This window comes from Planococcus citri, chromosome 5 (genome assembly GCF_950023065.1).
Source record: "Planococcus citri chromosome 5, ihPlaCitr1.1, whole genome shotgun sequence".
NCBI classification, from domain to species: domain Eukaryota; kingdom Metazoa; phylum Arthropoda; class Insecta; order Hemiptera; family Pseudococcidae; genus Planococcus; species Planococcus citri.
In genome coordinates, this window is record NC_088681.1 from 9,140,182 (window position 1) to 9,166,264 (window position 26,083).

Genomic DNA, 26,083 nt, shown 5'->3' on the forward strand with positions numbered 1-26,083 from the left:
ACTTATACGAATCGATTCGTTCGCGAACGAGTCACTTATATACGAATCAATTCGTTCACGAATGAATTTTTAAAAAGCGCTAAATGCGTGAGTTTTTTCCCTCCCAGTGTTGGCAAAAAATTGATTCTCACGTCAGTGCGAATATTCTCATTTCTATTATTTTGAAAATTTTCGAATCTTCGCGTTTGAGGAGAAAAGTGACCGAATTTTGATAAAATCTTGATTTTTGTTGCGAATAACAGTTGAAATAGTTTGTTTTCAACTTTCATAGTAACAATTACCGATGCACTTTTCTGGTTTTCATATTTCAAAAAACATCATTAAAAGCCTTTTAAACATTGTTTTTGCAAAATATTTGGGTACCTATGTTCTCAAATGTTTGCGAATGTTCGATTGATCGCGAATGCTTGCAGCAAAAATCATAATCGCAAATTTTGCCAACTGGCCCTTTCATGGTGATTTTTCAATTCCAAATTGAAAATAATATTAATTAATCGAGTAGTTTACGAAAATCTAAAGACGTGAATAAAATATTATGGTAAAAAAATTCGTCTGACAGGATAAGCGGATTCTGCGCCAGGAATGAAAAATTAAACGTCTTACCAACTATGCGAACAAAAAAGGAAAAAAATCGTCTGATTTTCCTCTTCTTGTGTTTAAAAAACTAATCTTCACATTGATATTCTGAACACACTATTGTACCTATTAGAAAAGTTGTGATGAGATATTCCAACTCTAAAAAAAAAGGTGAGCGGGTTCTGCGCCAGGAATGAAAACTGATCACAAGTTGCTTCGGAATAAACAAAAAGGAATTGAAAGAAACAGCATCCAGAAAACGTAGTGATTCAAAAATAGAAGATTTTCGGAATAGCAACTGTTCATTTTCCTGATTTTGTTATAATCTAAAATTCTGTGAAATACTTTTAGAACCAAAAAAACAAAACAAAAAACAACTTTGAAGAAAGTTTTCAAAAATTGTCCATGCTGAGGGTAAAATGCCAGAAAAAATTCAACAGATTTTAACCAAATTCATGGAGAGTTACTCAGAATGAATTTCAGCCTCAGCAGTGCCTCCAGAGGGGAGATAGCTATATGGGTTTTCAAAGAAAGCGAGTTTTCGATCGCTTTATAGCCCAACCTGTTATGAGAAAAATAGTCCAGTTCTAAAAGTTGATACATATTTGAAGCGTTGGCCTGGACTTTGTTGGCAAAATCTCAAACCACTTTTAGGGTTTTAGTTTTGTTTACTGAACGTTTGAAAATTTGCAAATTGCTCTTTTTGGTAACTTCTTCAACATTACTGCCAATTCAAAAAATTGATTAAAAATAAAAAACAGCCAAAAACTTGACAATTTTTTTTGCTCCATCGAAATTGGCCACAATGAGCGAAAAATTAGCACCACTGTTAGTCTGTGTAAGCAATATTTAACACAATCATTTTGAATACCTACATTTCATTCTATTGTTCGAAACAATTGAAAACTGAAACAAAAAAGAATCTTATAATAAACCTATCTCACATTCACACTCCACCAATTTCCAAAAGGAGAAAAAATCAACTCATCTCATATATGAAGATGTTCGCAATAACAATAACGACAGCAAGTTTTCTTCTGATAACAACTCCATGTCCCATAACCCCCTCCCTCTCCCTCCCTCACCACCCCAATTACATTGTTTCATTCCATCGTTGCTTTCTCTCTCTAAAACGCATTTTAAAAAAAAAAGCTCTCACCTTAAACAACTTAATAAGATTTGTATTAATTTACTGGTATTTTTCGCAGGATAAACTACATCTCGGAGAGATAATGTTATCACTATGTTATTTGCCGACAGCTGGTCGATTAACTATAACTATAGTAAAAGCGAGGCACTTAAAAGCGATGGACCTGACAGGATCTTCGGGTAAGTAAAGTACCCAGCATTAAAAATATTTACGCGTCCGAATGCTCTACACACAACATAGACTGCCGAAAAAAAAAGAAAGATAACGCGAGCATTTTATAAAATTACATCACTTTTTTTGTGATGCGTATTACGTACGAAGTGTGAATCTCACTCGCTCACCTTTTTCTCTTTCTTCTTCTTCTTGTTGGGCCCAATCCCAACACACATATTAATCAAAATCGCGTAAAGATGTCGAAAACAGTCGTAATTTTTTCCAACATTCGACAGAAAAAAAAATTGTAAATAGAAACGAATAAAAAAATAACGTATACAAATTGAGAAGTGTACCAAGAGTAGGTATACGATGAGGAGGAGGTGACGAGGAGAAAAAAAAAGTGATACGAACGAGAAAAAGCTTTCGCGACAATTTCAACACGTATAACAAATTTCCTATACCAAGTGAACATGACGTAATACAAATATATATATTTTTTTCTATTTAAAAAAGTAAAAAAAAAAGCAGGCAAAAAACAAGAATAGTATGTACGACGAGAGAAATACACGCGGAAAAATCAATCATTTAAATTGCTTCGAAATTACATAGACGTAAAATTACAACACAGCAATACGTATAAAAATAGGATAGGTGGGAAGGGGGACTGGGGGGAATTAACATGGTACGAGTACGTAGAAGGGAACCCTTTTCTGAAGCAAAAAGTACCTATGTATATGGTGCAAGGAACACTCAGCCAAAGCACACGGTTTGCTGAAAGGTAATCATCAGATATAGCGGTAGAGTGTTCGTACAGTGTGTACGCACCGAGAGACAGAAAAAAGGGGGTCAAGGGGCGGGGGAGGGGGAAGGAGGAAGAGAAAACCGAGACCAAGAAGCTCACACACAAAGTACGAGTAACCAGGGTATCAAAAACTGTTCTAGGTTAACGAAGTGGAAATGTTGTTGTAAATTTATGAGGGTTTACACCGGCCAAACAGGAATATCTCATTGAAATGTTTTTATTAGGTTTTTATCAGCAAACCTTACAGAGAGGTAGGCACTTCAGGTCCGACCCGGTTTTCGAAATTAAACTTTCTCAAACCGAACAACCAAACCAAGTTACGTGTGTAAAAAAACACGAGAAAAATATCTTCCACTTTGAAAAAGTTCAGGGGGAAAAAAAAGCTGACACGAAAATTTTTCCAATATTGCTCCAATACGTTGGTTCAAGCAGCAGCATCGCAGAGTGGCACAATTAGCGAAAAATTGTTACGAATGTATCTGGGAATTTTTTTCTCAGCCTGGGTTTGCTCGTTTTGCAAAATTACAACAATTTTCTCGCTTTGAAACGCGATTCGTCTTTATTTTTGCCACTTGTTCGAACACAACGAACCGGTATAAATGAGTATTTTTTTTGCACCGAAGCTACTTGGAAAAAGAACGAAAAAAATACTCTGTTCCGCTTCATTTGTTTTTCGCAATCACCTCGTTTCTTTTTTTTAAGGTAGGTACCCCTTCATCGTTCGAGTGTTCTTTTAACTAGATCTATTCTTATGCGAATAAAACGTCGTCAATTTCTATTATAAAATACCTATCTCTATCGTCTCTTGTTGGCGGAGCCACGGTACAACTCAGACATTGCAGGGTATTTCCCCTTTCAAGGATGTAATTACCTTTTATGGAAGATGCCTGACGATCAAAAGTTCAGCTCGAACAATATATTCGATTCGTTAATTATTCGTTTTATCGTTATACGACTTTGGAGGGAGGAGGGGGACTCAATTGAGCGTGTTTGTATACGTTTTTAATACAACTCTCATGTATCATTCAATCGTCAAATTACGAGTATGTTCGAGAAGAGAAACACGACTTGGTATAGTTTATGGCAGAAATTACTACACATGATCTGATGTATAAGAAACTAAATTCTGGTTGAATGATACATCGCGTCGAAAAGATTTACAAGACCGAGCTACCTATATATGTATGTACTGAATACAGCTCGGAAAAGTTTTTCATTTATATGCTTTCGAAATAAAAACCAATGTTTAAAAATCAACAGCATATTTGAATAAACTTTATACCGAAAAGAATAATATAACAAGGATGGAAACTATACAGAGAAGAAAATCTATATACGTATATCGCGAGTTAAATGTTGCATAACTCATGACCGTCGACCGGTAAGATTTTCCAGAGAACATTTACATATATTTTTTTTATATGCTTTTCTTCGTTGGACGACGCTGAGCGATGTGTATGTTTATTTCAATTACAAGTATGCGAGTTGTTCGTTTTTTTTGTCCTTAGCTTTTTAACGTGTAATCTTATTTATCCTTCGATGATATCGTGCTGAAAAAAAATGTCATCGATAATAAGTGTGTCTCAGTTTGAGGGATGGAAGAGGGACTCATATAATTTTTGAGATTTCGTAATTGAAGGTTTCGTCCTCGATTTTTTCCGAAACAAAAAAAAATAACTTCGGGTACCAAAAAAATATCCGAGAAAGTAACCAAAAAAACTTACAAAATGAGTGAAAAACATTTCAATTAAAAAGAAAAATCAAAAAACTTTTATTTGGTGTAAAAAAAAAAAATACGAAACAAAACGTTTCATTAAAACACACGATGATGAAACTCAATCGAGATTTTGGAAATTTTAGCTAAAAACGAAGACTATTGACAAATATTGATGAAAAATTGATAGATACATTTTTGTCAAAAATAGTAAAACTACTATTTCGCAACATTTTGGCGAGAAATCCAGATTCTTTGGAAATTTTTGAAAGAAACTACTGAAACATTTTTTAGAAAATTTTATATATTAAGTATGCAGGTAAAAATCGAGGTTTCAAGACAATTGTGATAAAAATGGCGAGACTGTTTGCTCATGAAATCCAGATTTTTTGGAATTTTTTAAAGGAAACTGAAAAAGTTAAATTTTTTAGAATTTTCTGCAAAATACTGAAACATTTTTTGGAAAATTTTATTTCAAAAAACGAGATTTTATAGCAATTGTGAGAAATATGGCGATACTTTTTTCTATTTTTGGCTGAAAGCAAGACTTTAAGATAACAATTTTTGCAAAAGGGAAGGATTTTTTGCAATTGAGTTATGTATTGGCAAAAATAGTGAAAATTTTTAGAAATGAAGTGAGACATTGGCGATTTGAGGAAAAAAATAAAAAATTTTCGCAATTTCAAGTTTATAGCGATAATTTTTAAAAATTTCGGTAAAAAACGAGAATTTTTCAAATTTTTGGGCAAAAATCAGGCTATAAAGTGATGCTTTTTTGCGAATTTTGTCAAAAAAGCGAGACTTTTTCACAATTTTTTATTACCAAACGAGATTTTTGGGCAGTTTTAGGCAAAAAAAAAACTTGGATTTTTCGCTAGAAAAGGGAAAATTTTTTGCAATTTTTGGCAAGAAACAAGATTCTTAGGTGAATTTGGCGAAAGGAAAAACTTAAGCAAACAGCTAGACTTAAACCATTTATATTTTTGAACACTTTTTTCAAAAAAAAAAAAGATCAACTTTATTTAGTTACCAAAAGAAATTAATGATAGCTTACAAATCTGCCAACCATTGAAGTCTCTTATTTAGGAGTCGCACAGTGACTCAGATGGCGAAAAAAGGCGCGCATGGCGTTTTGCAACAAAACTATGACCATATCCAGAATTAAAAGTAGTAATTTCGTAGAAATTTTCAACGAGGAATTCGAATCCGATGCCCTTTTTTTCGACAGACCCCTGGGGGGGTGGTACCGAAATCAAATTTTGTAAAAATGAAAAAAAATCGAGTGATATGTCAAAATAGGTTTTTTGGTTCGAAAAACACAAATCTGAGGTTTTTTTTCACTCAGACTCCTTGGGGGCCCTTGGAGAGGTGCTACCAAAATCAAATTTTGTAAAAATAAAAAAAATCGAGTGATATGTTAAAATATAGGTTTTTTGGGTCGAGAAACACGAATCTGAAGTCCTTTTTTTCATTCAGCCCCTGAGGGAGGTGCTACTGAAATCAAATTTTGAAAAAATCACAAAAATTTGAGTAGCTTATCAAAATCTAGATTTTTTTGGTTGAGGGATTTTATTAGTCAGTTTTTCAAACACTTGACCTGATATCTTCGGTTATTTTGTATCATACTAGAAGAATCGCGCTTAGTCGCACCGTAAGGAACCACACCCAAATTCTACACACTTCAACACACATTTTCCCGCAATCTCGATTTTGAAGGGAGTTGAATGAAAAAACTTACCTATGCCATATTCAATTACAATTATTTCGCGTTAATTTAGTTAAAATGTAGTCGCGTTTGAGACGAGATATCTCAAGAATGGTACACCTCTCCAAGGGCCCCCGAGGGGTCTGAGTGAAAAAAAGACCTCAGATTTGTGTTTTTCGACCCAAAAAACCTACATTTTGACATATCACTCGATTTTTTTTCAGTTTTACAAAATTTGATTTTGGTACCACCCCCCCCCCCCAGGGGTTTGGCGAAAAAAAAAGGGCATCGGATTCGAACTCCTCGTTGAAAATTACTACGAAATCACTACTTTCAACTCTTGATATGGTCATAGTTTTAGAAAATTCATGGAAAATTCAAAATCAGCAATTAAAATTTGAAAAGCTCAAAATTCAATTTTTAAGGCAGCAACTTAACTTTTTACTATGAACCCAAAAACACGATGAAAAATGTTTAAAAACAAGAGAGATTACTTCGTTCGCCTTCTTTTCCACAAATAGTTCTCAAAATGGCATCCGAATACCAATACCCTAATTTTGATCAAAATTTGAGGATGACCCCCTCTTCGTTGAAAACAAACGAAAAAATTCTCAAAAACTCATCATTCAAACATTTTTTGTTTCTGCGTCAAAATCTCACTAAATAATCCCATTTTTAACCAAAAAAAAATGTAGTTTTAAAACTACGTAATTCACTTGAATGGAGACCCCCCCCCCCTAGCCCTTCTCTCATAAATTGGCAAAAAAGTTGAATAGCATATTTAAACCTGTAATAAAAATTTTGAAAATTAATTTTTGATCAAGATTTTGTCAAATGTGTAACCTCCTTTTCAAAAAAAAACCTCCTTCAAAGCCCCAAATCATGGTGATTGTCTCACAGGATGTGAAAATCCCTGAAAAGTGCTCTCCAGCATGGTCAAAATACCAAAGTATTTGAAATGGGAAGTGAACGTTGTTTGCCATGTTCTCAGAGCACCTAGTTCAACTGTTTAAAATTTTTTTGGATTCGCACTCCTCATTTTTTTTCAATTTATCCTCCTCCCCTCCCCAATTTTAAGGAGAAAATGAAAATTTATTTAAATATACAAATAGATGGCATAGCATGTGAATTCTCAACTTCAGACTCACAAGTCACCTTACCCCTCTTCCAAAAAATATTATAGAACATAAAATTTCTTACTAGAGGAATTATCGCTCACTTTTTGCAATTTTGACAATAATGGCACATTTTTTGCGACAAAAAAGCAAGACTTACTGGAAATGAAAATAAACGTTTCTGAAAATTTAGAGAAAAAGTGATCATTTTTTGGCATTTTAGGCAAAAAAAAGAGAATTTTTTGATGATTTTGGCAGAAAAGGAACATTTTTTGACAATTTCGGCGAAACAGTAAAACTTCTGAAAACTTTTGCAAAAACTCTCGACTTATGATCATTTTGAAAAAAAATTCCAGAGCTTGGGTCATTTGGGCAAAAAGTAAGATTTTTTAAAATTTTGACAGAAAGCAGAATTTTTGCGGATTCAAACAAAAAATCAAGTTTTTCAAAACTTTGTCAAAAAAGTGTAGGTACAATTTTGGAAAATTCAACACAAAAATAGAACTTTTGACAGTTTTTACTAAAAATCCATACATCAAGCCTTTCTTCTGAAAATTCAGCAAAAAAGCCCAAATTTTCAGTTAATTTTGGCAAAACAAGAGAATTTTTGGAAATTTGGCAGAAAAGTAAAATTTTTAACTATTTTGGAAAAAACGAAAAACTTCTGAAAATTTTTACAAAAAATCGAGCCTTCAAAAAAGTATGATTTTTAGCAATTTTGGCAAAAACAAAATAAATTTTTTGGTAATTTTGGCAATTTATGGCCAAATAGTCCAATCGTTGAAATTCGACAATTTTTGGACAGGCTTTCGAAAAAATTTGGCAAGAAATGTAGGGTTTTCTGGTTATATGTATTTTGGTTCAATTTTAAAAAACTGATATTTTTTGCCATTAGTTTTTTCTATACACATTTTTTTTATGATCAATATGAGGAAAGATTTAAAAGCTCAATTTGATCAATGAAAAATTTTGCGAAAAATCAAGCCTTTTTGATTATTTGGCAAAAGAATTAAAATTTGAAAAATAAAGTACAACTTTTAGCATTTTGGCAAAAAAAAAAAATTTGGTGATTTTGGCAATTTATGACAAAATATGTAGTCAAACTAGGCAATGGAAATTTTGACAAAATAGTTAAAATTCGATAATTTTTGGACAGGCTTTTTAAAAAATTTGGCAAGAAAAGTGGTGTTTTCTGGTTATTTATGTATTTTGGTTTGATTTAAAAAACTGATATTTTTTGGTACATATTAGTTTTTTCTACACATTTGTTTTATGGTCAATATGAGGAATTGAGGAAAGATTTGAAAGCTCAATTTGATGAGTTATTTGTGATGAAAAAATTGAGGAGGTGGATAGCAAAACGCAATAACTCCAAAATTACGAAAATTGAGTTTGATATCTATCCTTATGTAAAATTCAACGGGGAATCCATTCCCGGTGTCAGATTTTGTCCATCAGTTGAATATCATAGCGCAATCGAGGAAAACAAGTCTGATTTTAGAGCTAAATGCATTGAAAAATGAGATTTTGTTTGCAAAACGCAATAACTCCACTACTTTTTATACATTTCAGTTGCGCAGATGTGGTAACACTGTTTTTTTTCATCGGGTGGGTACTGAAAATCGTTGGGTAGGAGTTACTTAAAAAAATGGTGCTTTCGTTGCCACTCTCTGAATGCCATATCACACACAGGAATTGTTTGAATTTCACATTCCATTTTTTTAATTGTTTTTTATCGAAAATTCTCGATTAAACATCAATTTTTTCAAATAAAAAATACGTTTTTTTGCAGAAAAACACCAAAAAAAAACTTTTTTTTCTTTTCCTCACTGTGCTTACCCAGGTGACCGAAATTTTGAAATTGAGTGGAAATTTTATTTGTGGCACCTTCCCCTTTCATTTGACACCAATTTCGGAACTCGACCCCCCACCCTTCCCCTCCTGACAATTTTTCCTAATTTCCCAAAAAAAAACCAAAAATGGAGTTATTGCGTTTTGCTATCCACCTCCTCAATTGCACTTTTTGCCTGTAGATTTTTTTCAAAAAAATGTATAGGTATTTTTAATATAATTAGAAATCTGTTAGAAAAATGTATCGTTCTTTAAGCTGAAAAACTGATCCAACCAAATACTCAAAGAGCTGACTGATGAACATTTTTTCTTAATTGAGATTCTGTGTCGACCTAGGCTGTTGCCATCGAAATTCAAGGCCTCTTTAAAGGTTCCAGGCCCAAGCTGAGTGGTTGGAAATTTGCAAATAACTTATTTTTGATAACAATACGTTTTAAAAATTTTCCAACTGAGCCAAATTTTGATTTTTGCCTTAATCAATACAAAATATTCGAAAAGATGAAAACTTCCAAAACACGACCTCGCCCAAAAATAAGCAAAAAACACTCTCAACTCGCTTTTGGTAACAAATTTTTTACCCAAAACTAGACACGTCAAAAGTCATCTAAAATAACTCAAACCGTCCAAAGCAATCTTCTTCACATAACTCACTCTCTCTTCATAACATTACCTAGGCAAAAACTCCTCTATTTTTCCATCTCGCAAAATGATATTTTTCAACATTTCGCCGAAACAAGTCGCGACTAAACACAGGCTTAATTTTCAAAAGTAGGTACCAACATACTCGCAGCTCATTATTTTCGAACACTATTCGCGCAATCCCCAACAGACCCGGATGACCTTTATATCGTGTGTATAGCTGTATACTTTTGCGGTGGTTTTTGAAATAGCCCATATTTGGGCTTTGGCTGAAAATGGCAATGGATGGCGTGGCGGTCAAAATGTATTTTTAAAACTTACTTTTACTCAACCTTGCGCCGCTGCCATTTTACCCTTGAACTAACATGTACTCGTCGGGTCGTAAGTTCCACTTGAAAAAGCCACGTTTGCTTGTACTACGAGTACCATACAGCAGAGTTCACATTTCGAAATTGTAGATATCACACACACTCACACACACACACACACACACACATATGTACAAAACGAGACAGCAAACCCGAGAATATGGACCAACGAGAGAAAAAAAAAGAAGAGAACGAGAAGAAGAAGAGAAGTATTTCATTAACAAATACAATAAACTTGATGTAGAAGGAAACCGCAGGACGGAAATGGGAAAATCTCCACGCATTACCCTTTTTCAGCATTATCAGGAAACGCGAAAAGGAAATTATGACGAAAGACAAAAGAGTCCGCCGCGCGCCGTATTTATACTCGTACCATACCAGCATCGAGTGGAGTCTGTTCTTATATATTCTAAATGCTACCACACCGAGCAACATTTAACTTTTATATACGCCCAAAAATAAACAGTACAAAAGATTTTCCTGTCTTGTAGAAATGAACTACCATTCGCACATTTTTTTCCTTCCTTTTTCCCTCTTCTATGTAATTCGCGAACGAGAAAAAAGAAGTAAAAAATAAAACTCACACGTCGTCTCGAGTCGAGCACCGCAAACTCGGTTAATTCGAACCACCTCTTTTCGTATACTTGTGAACAAGTGCTTGGCTCTCGACAGCAACAAATTTTCTTCATCTCGTCTAAGTATTCTCGATAGAAATTACGACGACTCCCCCCCCCCTTCTTCCCTCTACCTGCAGCGTTTTCTATTCCATACCCAGACGACATCCACATTTTAAAAAAAAAAACTTTTAACCAACTTTTGCTCATACTTGAGATTTTTTTGCTTCTGTTTACCATCAGCCTGTTTAACAAAACGACCGCAAAACGAACAATTTTTCGTTAAAAACAATGTTTTTCTCTTCTGTCAGTGTTCAGTGGAAAAACACGTTGAATAAGTTCGCGAGGTAGAATTTAATTTTTTTTCTTTCTTTCACTCGACACTATACAGAAGATAGGCATCGCGCATCTTTGAGTTTGGGTTCGCGAACGCGAATCGAATCGTTTCCGCGGGCTTATTTTTATTTACAATTGAACGAAAATAAAAGCCGCAGTTGGTTTATTGCTACTAATACTAGTTACGTAGTATACGTAGTAAGCTCGTAGTACGAGTTGGAGTTCGAATACCAAAGCACGTGTAAGCCGAAGGGGTATTTTCACCGAAAAAAGCTTCTTATTGGTTAACGTGAAAAAGCAGTCTGGAAATGCTAAAGAAATTTAAAAGCAACACGAGAACTGAAAACTCGTAGGAGAAAGAACTACCCAAAATGCATTTATAAATTGTAAATATATTACTCGTCGAACCCATACAATACAACGTTAATGGCCAGAAAAAACAATCGTACGAATAAATCGCTCCTTTCGGCTAAATCGTCCCATAAAATTAAGTTTAAAGTGTACAAGATGTTTTGTCCAAGAGGAGGAAAAAAATAACAAAAGGAGATCCGGATTTCCAAACTGTAATACTTTAACTCATTGCACGCATTAATGGTCTCGTGTATGGTCTTTTGCTTTGATACGCGTTTGAGTGTTTTAGGGGCCGAATCGTCCATCTGAGTGACCTATTTTTGGGGGAAAAAATACATAAAAATGGCTTTATGATGGATATTTGCTCATTTCTTTCATTCGATTTCATTATAATCTCTTTTGCAAAGGGTAGTAAAAATCAAGATTTGGGACCTTTGTGCCCTCTAATGACGTTGAGATTCTATTTGAAGTTGGTACGTATTTCGACAAGAGATGTCTTTCTTGTAATTTTTCGAGGTCTTGAAAAAAATGGGCGGGAAATTCAAATTCAAAATAAATACGAGTATTTGGAATTGTGAAGAGCACAAAACTGAACTTTCACGACAAAAGCTCAACATTCCCTGATGACTTTAGAAGATGAAAACGATCATTTGAATATTTCAAACTGATTTAGGAAAGTACTTCTGAACAGATACCTTACCAATAGGATGTGTCTTGCTTTTTAAAGCAAAATATATTCTCAAAATGGGGATTTCAACGCCTCTGGCAAGAGAGAGGTGCAAAGACTCCGGGAAATTTTGATCAAAATTTTTAAAAAATTGGAAAAGTACATTATATTGTTACTAATTGAGAACGTTGGATTCGGATATTGGCTCATTTTTTCAATTTGACCCCTCTTGCCCCTCCTTCGGTGCACTCATCAAACACATTATACTCAAGATACCACAAAAAATTACAGCTGTTATGGAGGGGGGTCGTTTGCCAGGGTTGATGTAACTAGGCATCAAGTCTTTAAATACGATCTTTCTGTCCAAAAAAGATCATAGAATTGGTAAAGAAAAAAAAAACAGCCAAAAACTAATGAAATTTGCTCATTTATTAGAAACTGGAAATATGGCCGAAAAATTGGCATCACTGTATTTCAAAATATTTTCTCATTTTTAGAAACATCATCTCTTCTCTTGATGCTTTGACATGATTAATGCGAAATATTTCAGAAAAAAATAATTATACGTTCAAAGCACGAATTTTTCCAAAAAAATATCGATTTGCAAATTTTTAATCGCCCAGTAGAACTCTAAAAGTGATCTTGGGTTTTGATGGCAATGATCTGAACGACTAAAAAATCACAAACAACCTGTCTTGAAACTGGGCGATTTTTCAGAAAACAGTTTGAGTAACGGCTAGAGCGAAAAAAAAAACATTATTCTTCAAATACAAATCATTTACGAATAATTTGAATCACTTTTTTTGAAACATTTGTATAGCAATTTATTTGTTTACAATCGAATCGAATTATTTATGAACGATTTGGTAATTAAAAAATTAATTAATTGATTTCTTGGTTAATCATTCGGAGAGCACAAACGGATCAATTAATTTACAAATTGATTCAGTTTTTGTGAGACTATTTTATATGTAAGAATTGATCTGTTTTCAAGCGAAGTGAATCGAGTCGAATCATTCACAACCGATTGGTGATTGGACAAATCGATTAATTTTTAGGTGAATCAGTCACGTACGAATCGATTAATAGTTGGTGAATCATTCGCGAACGAATTGAATAATTTTTGGCGAATCATTCGTGAACAAATCGAATATTTTTGGCGAATCATTCGCGAACGAATTGAATATTTTGGCGAATCATTCGCGAACGAATTGAATAACTTTTAGCGAATCATTCGCGAACGAATTAAATAATTTTTGGCGAATCGTTCACGAACGCATTGAACAATTTTTGACGAATCATTCGCAAACGAATTGATTTGTATAAGTGACTCATTCACGAACAAATCGATTCATTTACTCAATTTTTGGCGAATCATTCGAAAACAAATTGAACAATTTTTGGCGAATCATTCACAAACGACTTGAATCATTTTTGGCGAATCATTCGCGAACGAATTGAACATTTTTTGGCGAATCATTCGCAAACGAATTGAATAATTTTTGGCGAATTATTCGTGAACGAATCGAATAATTTTTGGCGAATCATTCGTAAACAAATTGAATAATTTTTGGTGAATCGTTTGCGAACGAATTGATTTATATAAGTGACTCATTCACGAACGAATCGATTCATTTACTCAATTTTTGGCGAATCATTCGCAAACAAACTGAACAATTTTTGGCAAATCATTCACAAACGACTTGAGTAATTTTTGGCGAATCATTCGCGAACGAATTGAACATTTTTTGGCGAATCATTCGCAAACGAATTGAATAATTTTTGGCGAATTATTCGTGAACGAATCGAATAATTTTTGGCGAATCATTCGTAAACAAATTGAATAATTTTTGGTGAATCGTTTGCGAACGAATTGATTTATATAAGTGACTCATTCACGAACGAATCGATTCATTTACTCAATTTTTGGCGAATCATTCGCAAACAAACTGAACAATTTTTGGCAAATCATTCACAAACGACTTGAATAATTTTTGGCGAATCATTCGCGAACGAATTGAACATTTTTTGGCGAATCATTCGCAAACGAATTGAATAATTTTTGGCGAATTATTCGTGAACGAATCGAATAATTTTTGGCGAATCATTCGTAAACAAATTGAATAATTTTTGGCGAATCATTCGTAAACAAATTGAATAATTTTTGGTGAATCGTTAGCGAACGAATTGATTTTTATAAGTGACTCATTCACGAACGAATCGATTCATTTACTCAATTTTTGGTGTATCATTCGCGAACAAATTGAACAATTTTTGGCGAGTCATTCGCGAACGAATTGAATTATTTTTGGCGAATCATTCGTGAACAAATTGAATAATTTTTGGTGATTCATTCGCGAACGAATTGAATATTTTTTGGCGAATCATTCACGAACAAATTGAATAGTTTTTGGTGAATCATTCGCGAACGAATTGATTTGTATAAGTGACTCATTCACGAACGACTTGAATAATTTTTGGCGAATCATTCGCGAACAAATTGAACATTTTTTGGCGAATCATTCACGAACAAATTGAATAGTTTTTGGTGAATCATTCGCGAACGAATTGATTTGTATAAGTGACTCATTCACGAACGACTTGAATAATTTTTGGCGAATCATTCGCGAACAAATTGAACATTTTTTGGCGAATCATTCGCGAACGAATTGAATACTTTCTGGCGAATTATTCGTGAACGAATCGAATAACTTTTGGCGAATTATCCTTAAACAAATTGAATAATTTTTGGTGAATCGTTAGCGAACGAATTGATTTATATAAGTGACTCATTCACGAACAAATCGATTCATTTACTCAATTTTTGGTGAATCATTCGCGAACAAATTGAACAATTTTTGGCGAATCATTCGCGAACGAATTGAATTATTATTGGCGAATCATTCGTGAACAAATTGAATAATTTTTGGTGAATCATTCGCGAACGAATTGAACAATTTTTGGCGAATCGTTCGCGAACGAATTGCATAATTTTTGGTGAATCATTTGCGAACGAATTGAATACCTTTTCGCGAATCATTCGCAAACGAATTGAATAATTTTTGTTGAATCATTAGCGAACGAATTGATTCGTATAAGTGACTCGTTCACGAATGAATCGTTTCATTTACTCAATTTTTGGTGAATCATTCGTAAACAAATTGAATAATTTTTAACGAATATTCGCGAACGAATTGATTTATAAATTCAATTGAATAATTGATTAATTCGTTCGCGAATGGTTCTTCCAAAAAATTAATCAATCTGTTCATGAATGATTCTCTTAAATGAATTAATACCTACTTTTACGAACAATTCATTCAGAATTGAATAAATTTATACAAAACAGATCCTCTTGAAAAAAAAATACTAAAAATTGATGAAATATCAGAAAACCACCAAAAATAGCAAAAATTGTCTCAAAATTTGGGCTGAATTCCGCATAAGACGCTCAGATTATTGAAAATTTCCAATAATTATTCAAGTAGATACTTCCGAAATTTCCACAATTTTGTCAAAAATGCAGCCAGTACGATAATAATGGTTAAATTGACCTTCCTGTCCAACCCCAAAAGTTTCATAAACGATTGCGTGTTTTCTTTAGCTAGGCCATCAAAGTGTTGAGAAAAAATTCAGCGCGAAATAGAACAACCAGGTTTCATTTTTGGATCAAGTTGTCGTGAAATAGGTCTCATAAAAAAGGATTTTTTAAGTGAGATTCTGCGCCCAAAAACTCACATTGAACGTTTCCGTGACCCTTTGGATTGATCCTTCCATAGCAATAAATCACAAAAAACTCAACGTAAAAATCCAATGTGTGATCTAAAACGACTCGAAATTGTTGTCGATTCACATGAGGGGGAGGGGGGTAAAAATAAGGTTCGAAGCCAGCTTTCCACCTCGATATTATCAAAATTTGATTTTTTTTTTTTTTTGATAAAGGTGGTCGAATTTTGAAATTACAAAAATTCTACTAAAATTAAGAACTGAAATTAGCATCTGAAATGCCTGGAGTAGTTTTTCTGATTTTTTTTTCAAATTTTAATTTTTTCGGTCTAGTTCAAAAATGTATTTTTTCAAATTTTTATTTTTTTAGTCCAGTCCAAAAATGTTTCTGCCTTCAGGATACCTCTACCCTCTCTCTTCTCCACTGCATTGTGAATATAATTACGATGAACTCAGGCTTCCCTCTCTCTACCATCCATACCAACTCAATTGTTGAAAAAAAAAAAAACTTCGAAAGGAATTTTCTGTATTAAACATCATCATTGATATCGAAATTTATTCGAAAAATTTTTCGACGTTTAACGAGTCAGATCACCAAACAACTCTTGTTTCTCATTTCACAGTAAGACAAATTTGAGAAACTTTCGCCGCTGGCTTAGCAAAAATAAAACCACCTGCCTCCATCTTCGATAAGAAAATTTCTTTTTGAATAATTGTTGGTAAAGTTGGCACGTGTAAAAGCTCAAGTAACTCGAGCTATTTATAAAAATAAAATACAACTGTAAAACTTACCAATTCGAGAGAAGAATACGTCGACGATTTTCATAATTCTCATTCCAATGCAGCCATTTTATACGACGCAACAATTTGTCCAAGCGACAGGCCTTGGTATCGTAGATAAATTCTGCAACATTTTAGTAAGAGAGGGGAGAAACGGCGTTAAAAAAATTGTATCTTTTCTTTGTATACTTAATTAGCCTTTGAGGTACAAAATAAACGTAATTTTACAACTATCGAGAACTTGGTACTTGGAAGAGGAAATATACAGAAAAAAAATACTCGTAATCGTGTTTTAAAAGGCATGAAAGTCGAGTCTCGTTTGAAAGCTGGAGGCATTTTTTTTCCCGAAACGCGTGTGTAACTTCCAATAAAAAAATTTTCTCAGACGAGTACCTCATTTGAGTGAGTGAGTATTTCCTACGATGAGGTAGGTAATTTTCCCATTTAAAATTCTCACGGTAATTTTAACATTTTGAAAACATTAATTTAAATTTTAAAATGTTTACCTTCGTATATAAAGAAGTTTGCAAGGAGTAAAAAAAATTACACGCCACACGAGTCTAATTCCCTTCGCAATTACAAAGTTTTACTTCCAAGAGTCTGTTCTCGCCTTCTCTTTCTTTCTGCTTTTTTGCAGCTCTTTTCATTCGGCGACAATATAATTTATACGTATAGTTTTTTTTTATCCGAGAAGATAAAATTTAAAGAATGCGAGGCATTTTTTTTAGCTCTCGATGTGGCATCCCAACAATCTCCAACAAAGCTATAAATTTTTAGCATCGATGAAGCGACAAGCTTTTTAAAATATTCTATAAGTTTTTTTATACAATATAGTATTCATTTTGGGCCGGTTCGTCCAGTTCTCCTTTCTTCCCCTTCAGCATAGTGTGAAAATTCGAGCCTTCCTCTCTCTGCAGACGATCTCAAGGCTTGATTCCAGTTCACCTATTACTCTAGCTTCGATATGGTGAAAAAAAATGGCGAAAAAGCACGCTTGTTTTTTCACATTACACAACGCAGCTTTGATTTGGCTAATCGGTGTCAACGAACAATTCAGCTAAGCCAATAATTACGGTTTTTAACGCTTTAATCGCATGTTAGCCGACGTTAAATGACCTTTATTCGGTTGATATTTTAATTATATACAGCGACAAAGAGTTAGAAATACAATAGAGTGGGGGAGGGGGTTGAATGTGGTAAGCTCGATCGCACGTATATATAAAAATAATACGGCTAAGTTTTCTCTCGCAGGCTTTCAAAAGTGATTACAGTTTAGCGTGCGTCGTATATCTAAAAAATAAAAAATAAAAAAAGTTGAAAGTTTCGCCGGCGTTGTTGAATATTTCATAAATATATCGCGATAAATCACCTTCATCGTACTGTGAATTTTTCTAAATCGTAGTAAAATTTACTCGCTCGGGCTGGGCGCCCTTTCAGCGAGTTTTCCTCGTCTCAGGGTCCTCTATACTAAGTAAAGTTGCACTATTGTTTTCTTTAAATTTGCATTAATGGTACGAAGAAAAACAACGCAGCGAGCTCGCGGTAATTAAACCAAGGCGTCAGAGCTTCAGTAGGATTTTATATAACCTAAAATAATGAGCTAATACGACGATGAAGGAAAAAATATCCTTATTGAGATACAAGGATCAGCCGTAGTTGGTTTGCTTGGCTCGACTCCAAGAGTATTTTTACAGTGTTTTTTTGCGTAGTTACAAAATGACGTAGGTTGAAAAAAATACACCGAGTATGCAAAATTTTCCTCAGCCGATTGCTTATATAGAGTTAGAGTCCAGATTTTCAAAAAGGTGACATCTGGAGAGGGTAAGAGGCGGTTTTAATCTTGAAATTAGGTCAGGAAAGTTGGCTAAGAGAATAAAAAAATCGGAAAAATTGAGGGAAACGCTCGCAACGTGAATATGGTTTTTTTTATGGGCTGGAAAAAAAATAAAAGAGACGAAAAAAGTGTATTTGGAAACTCTTCCTAATTCAACAAGTCAAATTTCAATTCCCTGTTTTATAATTTGATCAAGATTTTATGAAGACTAACGAGAGAGGGATTTCAATCAGCATAAAAATTTGTTGGATTTCTATCAGCATAAAAATTTGTTGGACCTGATCAAGGGGAATCCAGAGTACCCCATGAGTGGAAATTTCAGCTACTGAAATTCATTTTTAAATTTTTGGCAAATTTTTGAAGTTTCAAAATTGACCTTTTACCAGTGGAAAAAATCAGAAGTTCGATTAAATTAACGTTAGAGGCTGAAATTGGCCTTCCGAGTGGATTGGTGATGGTTTAAAGCCATTCTGGGGCCTCAAGTGAATTTTTGAATACCTCAGATTTCGAATAAAAATGCCATATGAATGATCAATATGAAATTCAGTGCCTATAAACTCGAATTTATTATCTTCAATTTTGCAATTTTCTGAAGAGTCTTCAATTCTTCGTAATAATATGTATCATATACTATACTCAAATAGTGTGACAGGGAAGAGGGGAGGGTCAATTTAGAAAAGAGAAGGTTTTCAATTTATTTGAGCCAAAAATTGTTGACATCAAAATATTTACCTAGATTTTCAAAGAGAACTCAAAAAAATGAAAAAAGTAGCCAACGGGAAATTACAAAAGTTGACTGGGAAATGAAAACAAGCAGAACTGGCAATTGTGGGGAAAAAATACGACATTTTGACACAGGGAAAAGGATTTTTTGAAAAGTATGGCTAAAACAGGTCACTTTTTAATTTTTACTTGTTTAAGTGATTGGGCCTTTTGGCAATGAAAATTGGAACACAGAATTTAGACAAAAATGAGACTCCTTCGGTAATTTTGAAGAAAACTAAGACAATTTTATTCTTTAACAAGGGTAAAACTTTCAGACGATTTTTGCGAAGAAAAGGCAAGACTTTTTGACAAAAATGGGACTTTGACAAAAATGGGACTTTGACAAAAATGGGTTTTTGAGAAAAATTGTGACTTTTTGACAAAAATTGGAACTTTTTGACAAAGATTGGGACTTTTTGACAAAAAATGGGACTTTTGACAAACATTGGGACTTTTTGGAATAAAGTGAGACTTTGACAAAAAATAATGGGACATTCTGACAAAAATGGGACTTTTGACTGAAATTAGGTGTTTTGACAAAAATTGATGACAAAAATTGGGACTTTTTGACAAAAATGGGACTTTTTGACATAAAATGAGACTTTTTGACAGACATTGGGAGTTTTTGACAAAATTGATACCTTTTTGAGAAAAATTGGGACTTTTTGACAAAAAATGGGACTTTGACAAAAATGGGACTTTGACAAAAAATTGGACTTTTGACAAACATTGGGACTTTTTGGAATAAAGTGAGACTATGACAAAAAATAATGGGACATTCTGACAAAAATGGGACTTTTGACTGACATTGGGTGTTTTTGACAAAAATTGATGACAAAAATTGTGACTTTTTGACAAAAATGGGACTTTTTGACATAAAATGAGACTTTTTGACAAACATTGGGAGTTTTTGACAAAATTGATACCTTTTTGAGAAAAATTGTGACTTTTTGACAAAAATGGGACTTTGACAAAAATGGGTTTTTTGAGAAAAATTGGGATTTTTTGAGAAAAATTGGAACTTTTTGACAAAGATTGAGACTTTTTGACAAAAAATGGGACTTTGACAAAAAATGGCACTTTTGACAAACATTGGGACTTTTTGGAATAAAGTGAGATTTTGACAAAAAATAATGGGACATTCTGACAAAAATGGGACTTTTTGACATAAAATGAGACTTTTTGACAGACATTGGGAGTTTTTGACAAAATTGAGACCTTTTTGAGAAAAATTAGGACTTTTTGACAAAAATTGTGCTTTTTTGACAAAAATTGGGCTTTTTTGACAAAAAATGGGACTTTTGACAAACATTGGGAGTTTTTGACAAAATTGAGGACCAAAATTAGGACTTTTTGATAAAAATTGGTACTTTTTGGAAAAAAGTGGGACTTTGACAAAAATTGTGACTTTAATTGTTTTGTTTTATGGAAAAAAGATTTTTTTTAGAAATTTCAACAAACAAGCGGGTTATTTGGGACACACAATTTTTATTTAAAAATGGGAATTTTTAGCGAGTAATTTTTAAGAAAATTTGGACAATTCGTAATTTTGGAGAAAACCATAATTTCACATTTTGGACAAGAAGTAAAACTTCTTGACAGTTTTGGCAAAAAAACAGGACTTTTTGATAAAATTGGGATTTTTTAACAATTTTAAAAAGATTCCACTTTCATTTTTTGACCGAAATTTGCAGTTCTGACAACAAAACTTAGAACACACAATTTTGACAAAAAATACGACTTTTTGGCAATTTTGAGGGAAATTAAGACAACGTATTTGACCTTTTTTGACAAAAAGCTAAACTTTTCGACAATCTTACCTACCAAAAATTGACACTACATATTATATGTATTTCACAACTTTGACAAACATTGGAACTGTTTGACAATTTTTGGGTAAAAAAACACGTCTTTTTGACAAAAATCAAGACTTCTTCACAATTTTTTAAAAAGTCAGCACTTTTTAACAATTTTTGACGAGTGAGAATTTTCGAAAATTTTGACGAAAAACAAAACACGTTTGGCAAAAGTTACAACTTTCACACAATTTTGACAACAGATGGCACTTGTTATATGTACTTAGTAATTTTGAGAGTCTGAATTTTCTGACAAAAAGTACCCATGTACTTGAAACTGTTTTAAAATTTTGGCAAAAATTGAAACTTTTCGAAAATTTAGGAATTTTGGCAAAAAACAATTGAACCAAAATCAGAAATTTTTCACAATTTTGGCAAAAACGACAATTTCTGCAAAAAAAGCCATACGTTTTTGGGCAATTTTGACGAAAAATTTAAGGTTACGTAATTCTAAGAAATTCTGGATAAAATTTGGACTTTTTGACAAATTTTGAAAAAATTGGACCTTTTGGACAAGTTTGGAATTTTGGCAAAAAAAAAGAAACAGATCTTTTTGAACAAAAATTACAACATTTTTACAATTTTCACAAAAACTGGACTTTTTTGAAAACTGCTGCAAAAAAAAACACAATTTTTCGGAAATTTTAGCCAAAAATAAGGCTTTTGGGCAATTTTGATAAAATTGGACATTTTGTGAATTTTTATTTTTTTTTAAACTCAACCTTTTTGAAAATTTTAGGAAAGCTTGAGACCTTTTGACTTTTGTTTTTTCAAATTCTCAGATACTCCTGATTGTGAAAAAATTCCACGAATTGAGTCAAAACGAAATTCAGTTCTGATAAACTCGGGTTTAGAATTTGGGAGGTTGAAAACAGAGTAAAAAAAAACATCAATTTTAGCCGTTTTGCATTCAAGTATTCGCGAACGACGAATTTTGCATTTTTTCAAAATGTTGGAGATAATTTTGGATTTGAACAAGCACCGAAGGATTTTGAAAATATGAGAGTGAATTTTTCAATTTTATTTTTTCAAAATTAATTTCTGGGGAAAATTTTCAATTAGACCCGATTACACATTAGGATTTTGAAAATACTTGTATTTTACCAAATCGAACGAAAAAGTCACAATGATAAAATCTGAACATCATCTTGATCGTAGTTTCAAAATTTTTTTCGTGGAGATATTGAAAATTCGCTGGAAGCTTTAGAGCAGCTCGAAACCACAGAAATCATCAATCGACTCGAGATATCGAAAATAGGAAACAAATTGGTCACTCTTTCGTAAATGGAGAATTTTTCATTTCTTTCAAAAATGGTATCCGCTGGAGAAAATTTTTTGGTTTTGGATCCGACACGAGAATATTTTCAAAATATGAGCCTAAATCGATGAAAAGGCTCACAAACATGGTGAATTTGAGTTTACATGCGCTGAAGTTTATTCTGACCCCTCTCATGGAATCTAAAAATTTGCTGGAGACTCCAGAAGGACTTTAAATCATCAAAAATCGATTCTATATGTTGAAAATAGGGCATAAATCAAATTTCAGATTTTTTTTGTTGATTTGATCACATTTTGATTTTTTTTTAATCGTCAGAAATGGGCCAAGAAATATCAAAAATTCGTCAAGAACCAAAAAATGAATTTCATCGGCTGAAATTTGCATCGATGACGCATTTTTGGCCCTTTTCTGGATTCCACTTTGTAAAGTCCAAAAAATAGTAATAAAATTTTCAATTTGTACTCTGTACTTGAGATATGATATCTCTCATTAAAAAACTATTGGACTACAGGGTGAAAAACTCCTGTCAGCAATATTTTTTTATTCTGTTTGAATATCTGTATCACTTCTAGAACCACTGAGCTGCGTAGTGCTCAGCGACCGAGCGAGTTCCATCATTTCGTTGCCCTATAGCTATTAAAATTTTCTTTTACGCTCGTATTCGTAATTTCTACAGGTACTCGAGTGAATTAACATTATGTATTAGCTTTTCACTTTTCTACATTTGCGTCCTAAGCAAGTACAAGTATTTGAAAATTTCACAAAATTTATGAAAATTTTCATCAACATTATTCACGGTATACTATTTACAAAGTCAAACAATTACGAGAGCCGTACCATAATATGCCTCCGAGTGAAATACACTCGAAACGAAATCCTCATCGTGAGATCCTATAGTACACAAAAACGTGGTTAAATTTTTATACCTCTACACATCTACACATAAAAACAGACTTGTTAATGAGATTTTGAAAATTTTAAACGCCTCACCGCGACGTCTCGACGTATAATATCTTGTTTTTGACGAGTTTTAATTCCATGGTCCTAATAGACGATGACGTTGTACTACAATGTTCAATCGCTCATGTGAGGTAAAATATTCGCCAACCTTGAATAACAAAACTTGCTTGTTGAGAATGTGAAACTATTCGCATCGTTGATTTTCTCTATATAAATGAAAAGAGTTCAAAAAGCTATTCGAAGTGAACGGTCGTGTTTTCAAAAATCTAAATGTAATTGAAATTACCTTCTTGTCATCGTCTCTCGTACGACGACATTCAGAGAGTTAATTCTTTGATATCTTCATTGCACCGTATCGTAATATGTTCTTAAACTTTTAGTATGTACATTAGTCTTCTCCCCCCCCCACATGCGCATGTACCGCGTGCCCTTCTTTTTTAATTTCTATTTCAACTTTTTACCGTATGCGAAGCAGAATCTTTTTGAAAATGATGCTCTTCCAAGTCCTTGAAAATTTTTTCCTTTTTTTTTCCTTCTTATTTACTCAAGGTGTATTTAAATAGAGAGCTACATGATACGTTTTTACACACGATTTAAAATCTCGTTGATGTTTAATTTCGTCTTCATCGTTCGTAATATTTTTCCTCTTATTTTCATATTTTTTTTATGCGTTTAAGTAAATTGAAATTATTTACGGTACGATGCTTCATGAGCGTTTTGGAAAGGCAGATGATGCGAACTGTCATCAAACAGACAAGTTTACGATAATCTTAAGAGTTGTGATGGAAAACCTCGACTAAAAAATGAGCGGGTTCTGTACCTGCAGGAATACAACATTCGACCTTGAAATTCTTCGGAAAAAAACAAGGTGTTCGTTCTTCCCTCATTTATGCTTGAAAAAGTGATCTCCTGGAAGGAATTCTGTAGTTCGTATAATTTTTTGTAACACTCCCCTTGCTTCTCCACCCATGGTGAATCTATGATTCAAAATTGAGAAAAATATGGATAAATCGAGTACCTCGTACCTACTTACGGTGAAAAATTTAGACTGAAAGATAGGCAGGTTTTGCGCCAGGAATGAAAAATTTAACTGTCATTACTTCAAAATGAACAGAAAAGGAGGAAAATCGTTCTATTTTCTTTCCCTAATGTCTGAAAAAGTGGTCTTTGAATTGAAATTTTGAAGTTGAACATTTTTTGGAATTCTTCCCCCTTCCTTCGGGTCTCCCTTCACGACGATTGTATATTTCGAAACTGAGAAAACCAAGTTCACTAGTACCTATCTGAATAGGTACCAGTCAGAAAGGTGTAGTTCTTGTAAAAATTATAAAACGTTCGTCGGTAATTTTTGTCCAAAAAGATCTGTTTTTTGGGGGGTTTTTTGGCAACATTGTCGAAAACTTTTGCTTCTTGTCAAAAATGTCAAATACGTTGTCCTAATTCTCTTCAGCGCAGAATTGCCACAAAGTCCCATTTTTTGTCAAAATTGTAAGTTATAATACTTGTTGTCAAAAGTGCAAATTTCGGTCGAAAATGATCTATTTTTTTTCCAAAATTTCCAAAAAAGTCCAATCTTTTTAAAATTGTTAAAAACTGTCAATTTTCGTCAAAAAGGCCTGTTTTTTGCCAAGATTATCTATAAGTTTTACTTCTTGTCAAAAAAGAAAAATTATCCAATTTTTCTTCAAAATTACAAATTATTCAAATTTTTTTCAAAATCACTAAAAATTCCCATTTTTTAAAATTAAAATCATGTGTTTTAATTCTTGTTGTCAAAACTGAAAATTTTGGTCAAAAATGACTCGTTTGTTAGCTAAAATTATACCGCATTATGGTAAAAAATTTAGACTCGGAGGATAGGCGGATTTTGCGCCACGAATAAAAAATTTCAACCTCTTATTAGGTACATCAGCAGAAAAGGAAGAAAATCGTTCGCTTTTCTTTCCTTTATGTCTACAAAAGTGATATTTGAATTGAAATTTTCAAGTTGAACATTTTTTGGGACTCTTCCTTCTTCCTTCGAGTCTCCTTTCACGATGATTGTGTACGAGTACTTTGAACCTGAGAAAAATATCATCGAATACGTAGTTACCAAGTCCAGCACCTGAATTCTGAATAAAAAAGGGTAAGCGGGTTCTGCGCCAGGAATAAAGAAATCACTCTCTATTTGCTCCAGCTTCAAGCTGAAATCATGTATTCGAAATATTTTCCGACTGTTTCCCTTCCCTCCCTTTCCCCTCCCTCCGCTTCTCCTTCCCCTCATCACATTCTGAACCCAGGAAACCGGCCATGAGTTTGATCCCAGCCCCCTCAGGGGGGCGGATGGGGAGCCTTTAATTATTTTCACATCATCTCGAAGTACTCAACTTCAGCAACGCATGCCTCCAAAGCTATGATAATACTTTGATCAATACTGATTTCACAGTTCGAAAGGGCATTGTATTTTGAAATTTTTAAGTGTTTTGAAATTTTCAAAAGTTTAAAATTGAATTTTGAAATTTAAAGCTTAAATTTCAAAACGGCGCTGTAAGTGGGATCTACCATTGAAAATTCTGAAAAAATTTCCATACATGTACCTTTTGATGCTCTTTTGAAATATTTAATTTTCGAGATGGGATCTTTTAATGGAGGGGAAGCACCCCCTCCACCAAAATTTTGGCAAAACTTTCAAAAAAAATCCCAGGTATGTGATTCATCGAATAGTATGTTTTTGGTGACGCTGAACACAAATATGACGTCAGATTTTTCATTACACCCCATCCACGGCCCCCAGTACCTCCCCAAATGGGGTAAAAGGTCAAAAAAGTGTTCTGAAGAATTTCTTTGTGGCACTTTCATT

The 26,083-nt window shown here is 33.4% G+C and overlaps 1 protein-coding gene across 1 annotated transcript in view; it reads left to right on the forward strand.

The window, feature by feature from the left end:
* LOC135848980 (synaptotagmin-10-like) overlaps positions 1-26,083 on the forward strand; it is a 286,616-nt gene that overhangs the window by 207,204 nt on the left and 53,329 nt on the right. Inside the window, exon 8 of the mRNA XM_065369095.1 lies at positions 1,785-1,905. Coding sequence (XP_065225167.1) covers positions 1,785-1,905 — 121 coding nt within the window. The remainder of the gene's footprint in view (positions 1-1,784; positions 1,906-26,083) is intronic.